At 36.1% G+C, this 12,879-nt stretch overlaps 1 protein-coding gene across 35 annotated transcripts in view; it reads right to left on the bottom strand.

The window, feature by feature from the left end:
- The window catches only part of SLMAP (sarcolemma associated protein), a 78,003-nt gene that overhangs the window by 28,089 nt on the left and 37,035 nt on the right, over nt 1–12,879 (bottom strand). For 10 of the 35 annotated variants that reach the window (XR_004499191.1, XM_015640676.3, XM_015640661.3 and 7 more), the window contains exons 3-13: nt 10,787–10,859; nt 9,946–9,982; nt 8,541–8,603; nt 7,438–7,533; nt 7,093–7,164; nt 6,280–6,420; nt 5,497–5,634; nt 4,488–4,656; nt 4,352–4,402; nt 3,811–3,861; nt 99–161 (exon numbers count right to left, since the gene is read on the bottom strand). Coding sequence is in view for 34 of the 35 variants with exons in the window: in XM_015640676.3 (XP_015496162.1) it covers nt 99–161; nt 3,811–3,861; nt 4,352–4,402; nt 4,488–4,656; nt 5,497–5,634; nt 6,280–6,420; nt 7,093–7,164; nt 7,438–7,533; nt 8,541–8,603; nt 9,946–9,982; nt 10,787–10,859 (954 nt within the window). In the remaining variant the exon portion in view is untranslated. The remainder of the gene's footprint in view (nt 1–98; nt 162–3,810; nt 3,862–4,351; nt 4,403–4,487; nt 4,657–5,496; nt 5,635–6,279; nt 6,421–7,092; nt 7,165–7,437; nt 7,534–8,540; nt 8,604–9,945; nt 9,983–10,786; nt 10,860–12,879) is intronic. The other 25 variants (XM_015640668.3, XM_015640675.3, XM_015640671.3 and 22 more) reach the window with 6 other exon arrangements.

The following is a 12,879-nucleotide window of genomic DNA, read 5'->3' as shown; positions in this document are numbered from 1 at the left end:
AATTTCTGCTAAAATGTTAAATAGTAGTGACAAGGTTTCATCCACCTTTTCTGTGTTTTCTGTTTTTTTAAAGCAAATGTGAACACTCTTGTACTCACTCTGACATTCTATGAACTGATGAATAAAAGTGCAGTCCCCTCCACTCTTTGAAAGAAAGTGCTCTAGTAGAGAAAGAAACACTTCAGTTTACATCTTCTTATCATTTTCAAATTGATGCAACAAAAAATTTGAAAGGCATATTAACAACACTTGTCAGTGTATTCACAATGGACTTTTGAATCAAATCTGAGTTGATATGCAAGCAGACAAGACATGAAATTGAAATGATGTCTGAGTGATACTAGGAAATAGATTACTCTTTTGAACTGATCAGAAGAAAGAAGTACTCCAGCTGCATTTTCAGAACGTGTTTTTAACCCATGTTCTTCAGCACTTTTATTAGCTTTAAAAGGGTATTTTCAAAGTTTTTCATGAATCTTCATGTTGATTCTTCATATATAACATCCTCTATTTTAAAAGTGTTGTTGAATATATGCCTGTACTTCTTAAACAGTTTCACTTCGAAAAGTCTGTTCTGCAGCAGAGTTCCTAAAACTGGGCTCCATTCTCAGGTTTACTTGTTCAGCTCCCAACTCCATCAGAACCCTGCATCTCTTCAAGGCACAAAAATCCTTTGACCAAGAGTCCAGCAGTGGGAAAAGGCTGTCATTAGCACAAACCTGCAGAATGTGGTACATTCTAACCAAATTTGTTCAATCATTAGTTCTGACATCAGAAGCTCAACTGAAGTACTAAGCTTTGCTATACTTCAAAGTTACTCTGAAAAGTAAACTTTTTTTAACCCACAAGGACAAAGCTATTAAAAAAAAACCAGCACCATGGCTGTAAAATTAATTTTTCATATTTAAACTTCCTTTTTTTTTTTCTTTTCATTTTCACCTGGTCCTCTAAGTGACTGTAAACAAATTTCTCTTATCTTTATGTAATATACGGCTCACAAAACTTAAAGATGAAAGCCAGGTGTCATGCAACACATTGAGAAATATATTGCTTTTTGAAACAACTTAGTTCTACACAACTTCTAACTCTACTCTGAATACAGCTCTTAACTACTACAGCCACAGAAAAAAGTAATGTAAAACCATTATTCTTGCCGTGGCTGAATAAGGTAGTGTGTCTGTGCACACACTTCAAGAGAGAGTGAGACAAAAGGAATTTTTAAAGCATACTTATTTTACATGGGTTTTATAGTTTTCCTCTTTCATTCCCAAAGTTGCTCAATCTGCATTATAAACTGAAAATTCTTAGCTCTTCTAAAATAATGGAAAAAGTACATAGAAAATTCAAATAAAAACCCCAACAAAAAACCCATCAGTAACTGTTTCCTGCTGCTTTTAAGAGAACAAAATCCAAAATCTGGCAGAGCAAATAACTGCCCATCTGTTATACAAGGGCTACATAAGGGACTGGAAGATATAAAAGGGCACAGACTGTCATGAAGAGAACACAGGGCAGCAAGCTGTAAAATGCCAGAGAAATGGGGATGGATCAGGTATGACAGAGATGCAGAAAAATATACAACTGACAGAATAATGAAAAATGATGCTAAAATACAGAATAATGAAATAGCATGGTATGTGCATGACAAAAAAAGGTGATAGATTGTATAAATACACAGAAAGAGAACTTGAATGAGCAGTTATGTGTTGTCTGTAGTCAAAAAAAAATATCCTGGCAAACAGCTTCCTACAACTTCCAGGTTTAAGCACAAGTTCCACTTATAGGATGAAGGAATCTATTTTGTCACGCATCAATTCAATGACACTGACTCTTGTACAACCCAAAATAAGTCAAAAAGGGATTGCTTCTTTACCTTTGACCAAACAAGTGAGTTTCAGTGATATAATGCTATTTGTTATAATCACATGATTTTTAAATGGGCAATTTTAAAATTTGGACTCTTAAAAGGTATCAGTATTTAAAAATCTCACACGACATTCCTACCAACAATTTTAAAACAAACAAAAAGTGTTTCGTTAAAAAGTCAAATCTAGTATGATGTTATAAATTAGTGTGCTATAAAATAATTTATATTTGAAGTTAGAGCTCAAAACTTTTACTAAATGTTTCAAATTAGCCCTAGTTTAAAAAAGAGAAAATCAGATATATTTCTTAACTATTCTATCAAATATTAAGCTATTACCAACCTAAAATTATGCATCAGCAAAATGGATCAATCTACATAAGAATAAAATCTCATGGCAGTGTAGAGAGGTGGGAACAAACAATGAAGGTCCTGCTTGCTAACCTCAGTATGCACCATGGGTAAGGACATAAAATGCTAAGACACTTAAGGGTAACCAGTACTGTTATCTTTAGGGGAGGTTTTGATGCAGTTCCTGTAGGTGTTTAACAGATCTCTTCTGCTCCCAATAAGGACCAGCCATGAGGTTATGTCACGATGAACTTTTGATTTTGCTATTGGTCTCCCTAGTTAAGAACCTCATAATTTACAAATATGTAAATGGAGCTTTAAAATTCTGTTTCAAAAATATAAATACAGGAATCCTTAAACACTGAATATTGGTTAAAACCATGAGTTCTCTGTATAGGTCCCTGAACCTTCAAACCTATGCTAGCACCATTCCTCAGATTGTAGAGGCAAGCTACATCAAGGAAAGAATTTAAATTGACATAAGAAGACAAATATATCTCAGCCAATTAAACAATCCAGAATCATAACTGGAATATTTTTTGCTATATGTGATATTGGAAAATTTCACTCAAAAAACTTTGTGTATGTTAAGACATATGAGCTAAAATATTTGGCTCTAACTGGTGCCTTAAGTTTTAGCTTTCATATTTTCCAGATTCTGTACTGCCTTAGTGGGTGACTCTGAACACAAAGTGTTAGCAAGTTCTCTTCACAGGGCAGTCAGACAAAACAATCCTTTTCCAGCCCACAAACACCACTGCACCTTCAGGCCCAAAAAGTGTAAACAACAGCAAACTGAGGAGAGCAGTCTGGGATGATGGGATTTCATAACCTGAAACTGTAATTGGACAATTAACCCCAATATGTAAATGGACCAAAACTTATACAAGTGTGAAAACTCGTGACTCAGGGTCCATCTTGGATGGAGCCACGGCCAAGCACTTGTATGGCTGAAGGTGGATCCTTTGAAAGCCTTTTAATAAATATCTGCTTCATTCCTTTACCTCTGTCTAACCTCACAAGGCATCACAGCTAACTGGCCTTTAAAAATCCCTATCATTTAGTTCAATGTGTATTAATTCCTGTTTCACATAAAGAGACTCCTGAGTTTTAAAAAGTTAGTTTCCACTGCTTATAAATTTTATATACTCACATTTTTTCCTATTAAACTTGTAAAAAACCAGATTTTGCTGACTTTACTTAGCATACCCAATTTTACTAGAAAAACACTGTATGTCCATGTGTTGGAAGGGAAAATTAAAAGGAAAAACAAACTGAGTTTTCCACTTTCTTGTGTCACAACCCTGACATCATTCAATCAGTAGACTCCTACTGATTCCAGTGACAGCCCATCACAAACAAAAAACCAAACCAAAACAAAAAGACAGCCTCCAAATGGTTTTGTTGTATTTTACAGAACATTCTAAAAACACTCTGACTGGAAGTATAAGCAAAAAACCAAAAATTGCTGCTCAGGAGCGGACAAATTCATTTACAAAGACAAAAAATTCCAAGCAAAACCTTAGAGAACATTTTGAATTTGTTCATTTTCAAACATCAATCATAAGACAAAAGGTAGCCTTCAGATACACTACCTTTCTCTGTGCTCCCATTAATTTTAGGTATGAAGTCGTCAACTTGTATGCCTAGGATTAAGAGAGGGCATTATTTTTGGAACCAAGAAAAATGTGTTGGGTTTTGTTTCTTTATAAACACAGCATTTTGAAATGTACCTGGCTTTTCATACCACCTCCTCACAAGTACCTAATCTGACAAAACAGGCAAAGTTTGACGTGTTTCCAACTCCAGATCACGTTGCTGTTTGTTCACACGCCTAAGAGGTTATTAACTCCGCAGAATTACTTATTATGTTACATACATATACATGTGTGGATATATATATATAATGAAGTATTTTAATGGCTCGAAGGCCTCGCCGAGCCTCGGGCCGCGCACTCCCGCAGCAGCAGCGCCCTCTGCCGGCCCTGCCCCGACACGGCCGCACCAGTCCGGGCGCGCTCCCTACTGGGCGAACTGGGAATCACAACTGCCAGACACCGACACTGCAAGGTTATCCCAACACACGGAACAGCAAACCCGGAAAACAGCTTGAAACAAGAAATTGATCACACCTACCTAAGCTGTTGTGTTCTTTAAGAGTTTTCTCTTGAAGGTGTTCTAACCGTACTGTAAACAGAAGTCCAAGAAAAAGGTATTTCACAGATTAAAAGAAAAACAAATAATCCAAGTTTCTTTCCCGCTATTGACTAACCTTGTAAAGCAGTCAGCCGCTCGTTGGTGAAGTCATTATCAGCCTGCAAAGCTTCTATTTTTGCTTGAAGCTCTTGCTCTCTTTCTTCCATTTCATCTATTTTATGCTGCAACTCCTTTTTCTCAGCCAGTCCTTTTTGTTGGATTTCTTCTTGTCTTCCTTCTGCTAACTGCTCAAAAAGATTTTAAAAATCCCCCCAAAAATCAAAATTAACATGTGGAAGAATAGATCTTGATTTCTATGTAACTAAATGTACATAAGTAAATTTCTTTGCTAATCAGATAAAGAAAATGAAAAAAATTGAAAAATCTAGTAGCTTTATACAGATTTCACTTCAAGTAGACCAAGAAAATAACAAAGTATTTTAACTGGCTTTTTGACTGAGGAACATAAATTTTACAGCAACAGTAAAAGGCCCTGGAGCTAAGAAATGCCCAAAGTTTCCAGCATCTCAATTAAATCAGAACCCAAGAACCCTTCTGAACTGAATGTATCCTGCACAGACCACCTTGACTGAAAGCCACATCTTTTTCCTTGCTGGATCTCATGAACATACATTTTAAACTGTCTCCTCCCTCAAAACAAGGTAATAAGTTTCAGTTTTGATCCTTCTGGGTATACTCATCACCATCAGTGAACAACCCATTACTGGGAAACCAACTGCCTTTAGACCAGCAATTTAACATTTTAATTTGGAAAGCAAAATTTCTTGAGGTAGTAAACTATGAACCTAGACTCCAATTCCAGTATTTATCCAAAATTCAGCTGAAAAATATGGTAACTTTCAAAGTGAATGAAGAGGGAACATTTTTAGGAGGTTACTTAACTGATGACAGTTTCAATTACATTAAAAGAGAACCTAGAGAATATGTAGATTATATGCAACTTTCTATTGTTAACAGTTGTTTAACAAGTTTCTTTTTTCCTTTGCTGAATTAGAAAGTAAACTGTATTTATTTGTTCCATTTATCACAGTTCTACCGTGAGTCAGATGAAATTCTGTCATTACCTTTAGCTTGTCGGAAAGATCTTTAATCTCATTTACAGCTCCATTGTATTTATTAGCTAATTCCCTTAATTCTTCCTGAGTCCGCTCATTCATTTCTTTCAGGTGTGTACATTCATCTTCTGTATTACTTAAACTCCGCTGTAAGACAGAATTATTATGCAATAAACAATAACAAAAGGCAGACAAGCTACCAAACACTGCAGATGATCTATTTTTTTCCAAGCTGTACATATGCACAGGATGCCAACTATTCTTATGAGACTTCTTGACCAAGGAAATATAGCAAATAATGATCAAGTAAAAGAAAAGGAAGGAAAAGAGAATAATGCAAGATACTATAGGGATAGAAATCTTACTTCAAAAGAGTGTCTAACACTAACTGTAAAAGCTCATTGTAAAAGCTCCTTTTAAAGCATGCTTTGTGCAAGTGGTTAAGTGTATATTTCCATAAAAGCTACACTTTAAACAAGGTCTTACAGCTTTTTTTTAATGCATCTATGTCATTTCCCCTGTGTTATGTCCCACACACAGCAACTTCTGTAAGACAGCCTCATGAATTTTGAAAGCAGGGAGAAATGGGAAGAGCTGAAAGAATAGTTTCTCATTAATGGTTTAACAATCTTAGTCCTGTCCAATAGGAGAAATAAACACTACTACTTAACATCCTGCAAGTGTCAGACTACAACAGACACTGAATTATTACAGCAACAAAACAGGGACCTAAACAGCAGCAGTTACAACTATTTTAGCACTTCCAGAAGACCAGGAATGAAACTTGAGTACCTCCACTTCAGACAATTTTCTGACCACTTCAATTTTCTCCTGAAGGACCCGCCTCAGGGACTCTTTGGCAGTTGTCTCATAGTTGTGTTTGTCTTCCTGTAATGCTATAAGCTCTTTTCGTATACTGTCTTCTGTTTGATTCTGCACATACAAAATAATTCAAGAAGAGAACAATTACTGTTTCACTCATCAAGTAAATTGGATTGTGATAAAGCCTGTTCTATTAAAAAATGTTTAGCAATCTCTGATAGATGAGAAAATGTTATGTACAAATCAGTGATCAAAGATTCTTGACACAACTGGGTATAAATAAGTTATTTTTTGAAGTGTATGTACAGCAGCACAGACTCAATGGTCAGTTTTGATCCCAGGAAAATTATGACATTTTTTTGGATACTGCTAAGACAATGTCAGGCCTAGGAGAACTGAACAAACCAGGTCCCAGAGGAAAAACCTTAAACAGGACCTGCAGAAAAAGTTCTTAAAATGTAGACAGTTGAGAAAAAATAGAAATAAAATAAAAATGAAAATCCAAGGCAAGTATAGGTGGCCTAAACAACAATCAAGGCAGCACATACGTGTAACTCTGAATATCAGACAGGACATGGGCAATGAAAAAAAACAGCCACTTACTGAGATGCCTTGAAATACAGAGCAGATGTGTTTTTGTGCTACTCAGATTATCAAAGCTGTGGAGGTTCATTTTGGAAAGCTTATGGTCCAAAAGCTTTCCTGCAACTAGCTACTTTCAAAACACTTGAAAAGAGCTGCCTTTCAGCATTCCTAATATTTGACTTTAAGTGAACTACTTACCTTTGAACAAGCCTGTAACTGATTTCCCATAACCTCTAGTCTTGATAGCAGCCTGTCTTCATCTATTAAAGCCTAGAAGAAAAGAAGTGCCACCTCAGAATTATCACACACTTAACGCAGTGCCAGTAGTTTGGCTTTAAAGATCTGAATTTTGTTGGAGGTCTTACTGCTAATAGCTATTTCAAAGGTACACAACCACTAAATTTATTAAACAGTGTCTTTTGCACAGTTTTAGAGAACCACCATAAAGCTTTTATTATTTCTGGTGCTTTTTACCCCCATTAACAGCTAAAGTTTATATGGCAGTGCACAGTTCAGTCCATAAGGAAATATGCCTGCAGATACCTGCCAACTAGTATCTGAAGCCTCTTGTGTAACAGCAAGTAGTCGCTGAAGGGTTGCCAGCTTCTGTTCCAACATTTGTTCCCGATGTAAGGCTTCCTGTGAAAAGAGCAGGGCACCAGTTAGTTCAGCTAGAACAATTCAGGAAATCAGAAGCAACAGAAGAGATCCCAAAATACAACAAAAAGGAAACATGAGTAGCAAACACTGTCAATTTGTCCAAACCATAATAAGCCCATTCCATTTTATCCATCCACAAATTTATTTTGATAGTTTAGTTAGAAAATGCTATCCTATAAGCTCAGGTTCCTAAACTCTTCATTTTTCATGCTATGTTGCACATGCTGAGGACACACTCTTATTCTTCCCAAGACGTAAGAGACATTTTGTCTTGTCAATAATTTGAGTAACAAAACTGCAGACACCAAAAGACAGCTTGGCAGCTTCCATGCAATGAGCTGTTCATCCTCAAATGAGGTCACAAAAGAGAAATGCCAAGCAAGAACTACTATTTTTGTTTGATTTTCGGTTTATGACAGGAAGACAGAAGAGTGTCTTCATTAACTCCAGGATATGGAGAGTGAACAGATTGGTGAGTGAATATGTATTTGGCTTCCAAAGAAAGAGCATCTGCATGAGCTCCTTCCTGCTATGTCAGCAAATACATATAAAGATAGTATCTATCTCAAAAGCCTTGATGTGAACAAATAAAAATTGCCATTATCAAAGAAAACCAGGCAAAATAAATCTTTAGAACTTATACACACTTAAACCTGGATAAAATTTATCAGCAAAAAAGCTTTAATCTCTTTCTCAAAAAGCTGACTTTATCGTCCTTTCTAAAGAGTTTACTTTTATCTATCAGCACACAGTTTAACGTGCTGCCATTCTGCAATCTAACTCTTTTGTGATATGACATCCTGGGAAAAGCACACTTATTAAACTGACACAGGAGCAGGCACAGAAAGGCTGGTGATGCCAGTGAGGAAGAAGAGCTGCCAGCACTGTCCCTTTCTTTGTTTCTAATAGATACAAGCCACAGGATAACATGTGCATTTTGAACAAAAACATTCAGCTGAACTAAATACACTTAAAAGAAAACTTACTTGTAAATACTGTGAAAGTTGAAACAATTCCTGAGAATACATACTGGGAGTGTTAGCAGCAACCTGAAAAAGAAGATAAGTAAGAATCAGAATGGTTTGGATTTTTCATTACACACAAATAATGCAAAATTCACTTAAATCTAGTCACAAAGGTAAAGTTCAGATTATCTAATAATAGCATTTTACTTAATTTCTTGTTCTGTTACTGTTTATGCTTTTTTAAATTATAGAATTTCCCAATTCAGGACTTAGGCCCCACTGTGTTTTTCTGCACATGTTCTTGAAGCACCAACACATCCATGAGTTCAAAGCTTTTGGTGCAGTTGAGACTAAACTGACAAAAAAGAAACAAGGGTCACAAAGGTGAAGCCATTCAACCCAAGGACAAACACAAACTGTGGGTTTCCAACTCAATGTCATCACACATATTACGATTGAACATTTCCTGCTGACCTACAAGTTATTATCATTAGCACCATTATCTCCCTTTATAAGTATCTACTTCAGAATTAAGGAATACCTGTATTATCTTTGAATAATAAACTGTTCTTTACTTGGAAAGAAGTGGGGGGTTGTTCTGTGGGTTTATTTCAGCCAACTGTTTATATACTAATTCTTGTAAGCTTCATACACTGAAATAATCATGCCCTGTATTCAAGCCACACATGTTGTTTTAAAATCTCAACTTAAAAACAGTCTATAAACTCCTCAGGCTGCTGGTTTCACAAATAAGTCTTGACGGTTTCTGGAAATTTTGTTCTTCTTGTGTCTGATTAGAGCCTGTTTAAGTTAATCCTTCTTTTTAGAGACTAGAGAAACAATCAACTCCTGATCACTTTTCTCAAGGAAATATCTATTAACAGCTTTTCTACAAGTTCCCCACATTACCAAAACTGAGTTTAAGAATTACACTTAACAACACCGACTCCACGACTCTACAGTAAGCAACTCTGGCTACGTAAGAGAGACAGAGACATTTGGTCTCAATCTTCCTCGGGAACACAACAGTGCTTTCCAGACTGTGAAGAGCAGCTTCTCCTCCATAAAAAAATGTGATATAAAGAAAACAGACCTCATCCAAACACCAAATCATGAGCTACCCTTGGGTCCCACAGAACATGAAGTATTAAATTACACAAGACCTGTTAGTCTGTCAACCTGTACCTGGAAATTAACCATCTTAACATCAATGGTTTTGTTCCAAAGATGTGTTTCAGGTGCCACAAAGTAAAAAGTCAACTTACCTTCAAATATACAGTATAATACTACATTACTTCTCTACCTTCAATGTCACTCAAAATATTAAACTAGGTAAAAACAGACTTTGTTATCTCTTCATCTTTATAACAAGTCTGAAAATAGCATGTGTCTGAATAAGGCATAAACCAGCAAATTACTGAATTACCTTGTCAACAGGACTTGGTAATGGAGCATGGATAACACTAAAAAATAAAAAAAAAGTGGACACAAAATGCATAAATGTTGTACTTGGACATTCTTATCAAAACTATAACATCATACATTTTTACTATTTACTATATTCTTATTTGGACATGAAATTATATGGAAAATCTTGTACAGTAATTTACTTTTACTTCTCACAAGGAAGCAGATACCCTAAAGCTTCACACAATTTCTGGATGCTAATGATAAAAGGATATTTAAATAAGCAATAAACCCCACAAAACTGTTGAAAATGAAAGATGACTAAAATCATGCCATTTGTGATTAGCACTCAGTGCAAACAAAATGCTAACGTTTTTGGTTTCTAATGCTCATAGAAGATTTCTCAAAAATGGGCTTATACATAGAAAATGCTGCCAATATTCATCTGAGTTTCCATTAACTTCACTTTAGTCAAGTCTATGTGCATTTAAAAGAGCCAAAATAATAATCACAAATAAAGAGGGCAGGAGAATTTTCTTATTTGCTTTCTTTTCCTCTATATTCTTCTAATACCCATTTCAGCAGAGTAAACCACAGTCAGAAAAGCTCAACTATATAAGAATATTTTTCTTCTTTCAGAGAACTTCTTTATTCTTCATAGCTGTCATAATTACTAAAAACAACAAGCAAATGAGCTTTTCTTTTTCTCATAATGCCTGCAAAAGAACCATGCACTCAGTTACTCGCTTTGCAGGATCACAGGAAAAGAAATTGCTCCCATGATGATTTTAAACATAATATCCATTCAATCCTCATCATACAGTAGTTGAATTTTGGTACATGTGAATACATGTTCTTACTCTGATCGCAATCGAGCTTCCATTCCATCTGGAAGGAACAGTTTGATTGTGGAGACTATACATCCATGGGTAACTGAAAAGAAACAAATATTAAGTCATCATGCTCCATTAAGTTCAGTGCTTAAGGTTATAGTAACCAAACAAACTGTCTTAAGAAACCTTGAGACAGGCAAACAGGAGGAGGCATGAACACCTTCAAGCACAAGGGCCTGGGTCTGCCTTCTCAAACCTCCTCTGGACACAGGAAACTTTGTCATTATAAACTTGAAGAGGTTATGCTGTGTACTCAGTCCGGGCTGTGGAGCAGTGTCCAGTTCCAACTCTTATGTGCAGCAATACCTGAAACTTGTCTTTATTACACTAATTTAAAAAGTGAATGTTTTGATCATAAAGTGAGTGAAGAGGAATGCATCTTACCTGTACGAGGTAATGGGAATGCAGAGATATAAACAAAATAATGAGCTGCCTTTTTGACAAGATTCTGAGAAGCATATCCAGGAATTTAAAAGGTAACATGTCCAATTTGTGTCACTGACACTTATTTCAAGATCTGGAACTTGCCAAGCAACTATTATTTAGAAACAAGGATCGAAAAGGAAATGCAGAGGAAGTGTGTAGGAACCACTGAGAAGTACATCCTTTTGAACACCATGAGCAGCATTATTCAATACAACACATTTCTATTTTGGGGTGCTTGTAGTGCACATCTACTGCAAAGCCCTAGACTAGTGGCCTTTCATTTCAGAAGAGGTAAACTTGCTCCTTGAGGACTTAATTCAAGATTCTTTCAACTCGAAAAAGATATTAAGGAATAAGGGGAGGAAATGCAATATTGGATTCTTACATCAGGTTCAAACTTTCTACACAATGTTTCAAAAAATGGTACTGATACCATTTTCAATCCCTTTGTGAAAGTCAAATTACCTGTCTCTCTCAGTTGATTTTTTTCACCCTGTATGGTTCTACAAACTGGGAAGTAAAAATTATTTCCAGATACACGGAAAGATAGCTGTACATTGTTCCCAAAACACTACTACAAGTGAGATGTATGTGAGTGCGTGTTCACCTATCATGTACCACCACACCTCCAGCACCCACTAACATACAGAGACAAATAGCTGCTCTCTTTTCTCAGTTATTAATACCAAAAAAACAGTTAATCTGGCTTTGAAAAAAAAAGGGCAATGGGCGTTTTAGGACACTGGTAATACTCTAGGGAAATGAGACAGGTCTTTAAGGAAGCTACCTCAATAGAATCTAAAAATACAGGAGAAATGATCCAACCAAGACAAGTTGTTTTAACCTTTATTTAGCTAATGCTTCAGAGATGTATTCTCCTGGCTAGAGCATCTTGTTTTGTCAAGCTGACCTGATATTCGATTTACATGCCAGATTAAACTGCAGGGTTTGGGGTCTTTATTTATAATGGAATAAATCCAGTTTGCAAAAACGTTTTAAAAATACATTATCAATATTAGCTGTACCAAGTAATACACAGCTTTCATAATGTAAAATTCTTTCTTTAAGAGGAAATCAGTGATTTTAATAAAAAACATTATGATACCTGACATTAAATACCAACAGACAGCTTTATCTTTGGGTCACATATCAGGTAGGTTTGTTGTAAGATTAAATAATACCCAAGTTTTTCTGCCAACAGCTAGACTGACAAAAATCTCCTAAAGTCTGCAGGAGCTTTATTAGTGTCAAATTAAGATATAATGGGCATCTAGCAAAAGGTCTCAGACAGTGACTGGAAACATTTTGACAATCTTATAAAAATAAAACAATAAGAAAGGAAACAGTATCCAAACTCTGCAGTCTGACTTTTAGCTATCAGTTAATTGCAATTGGAAAAATAAGGAGAAAGCTTGAGGTAAAGCAACACAGAAAACACAAATACAGTACTGAGTGCACGGAACAGCAGCAATAGTTGAAATTCAGGTCTGTGGTATTTCTTCTGAGGAATTAACAAGAAGAGGCAGTAAAGCTCCCCCTGGTTTCCCAACGGAGCTGAGGCACCCCCTGTTCCCACATCTCACCCCGCTCTCCATCCCACTCACCTCCGGCCGCTCCGCGGGGCCGCCGCTCCC

The sequence above is a fragment of the Parus major genome, chromosome 12 (assembly GCF_001522545.3).
Source record: "Parus major isolate Abel chromosome 12, Parus_major1.1, whole genome shotgun sequence".
In the NCBI taxonomy this organism is placed as follows: Eukaryota; Metazoa; Chordata; class Aves; order Passeriformes; family Paridae; genus Parus; species Parus major.
Note: the sequence above shows the minus strand (reverse complement) of the source record. Positions and strands in the feature narration are given on the sequence as shown.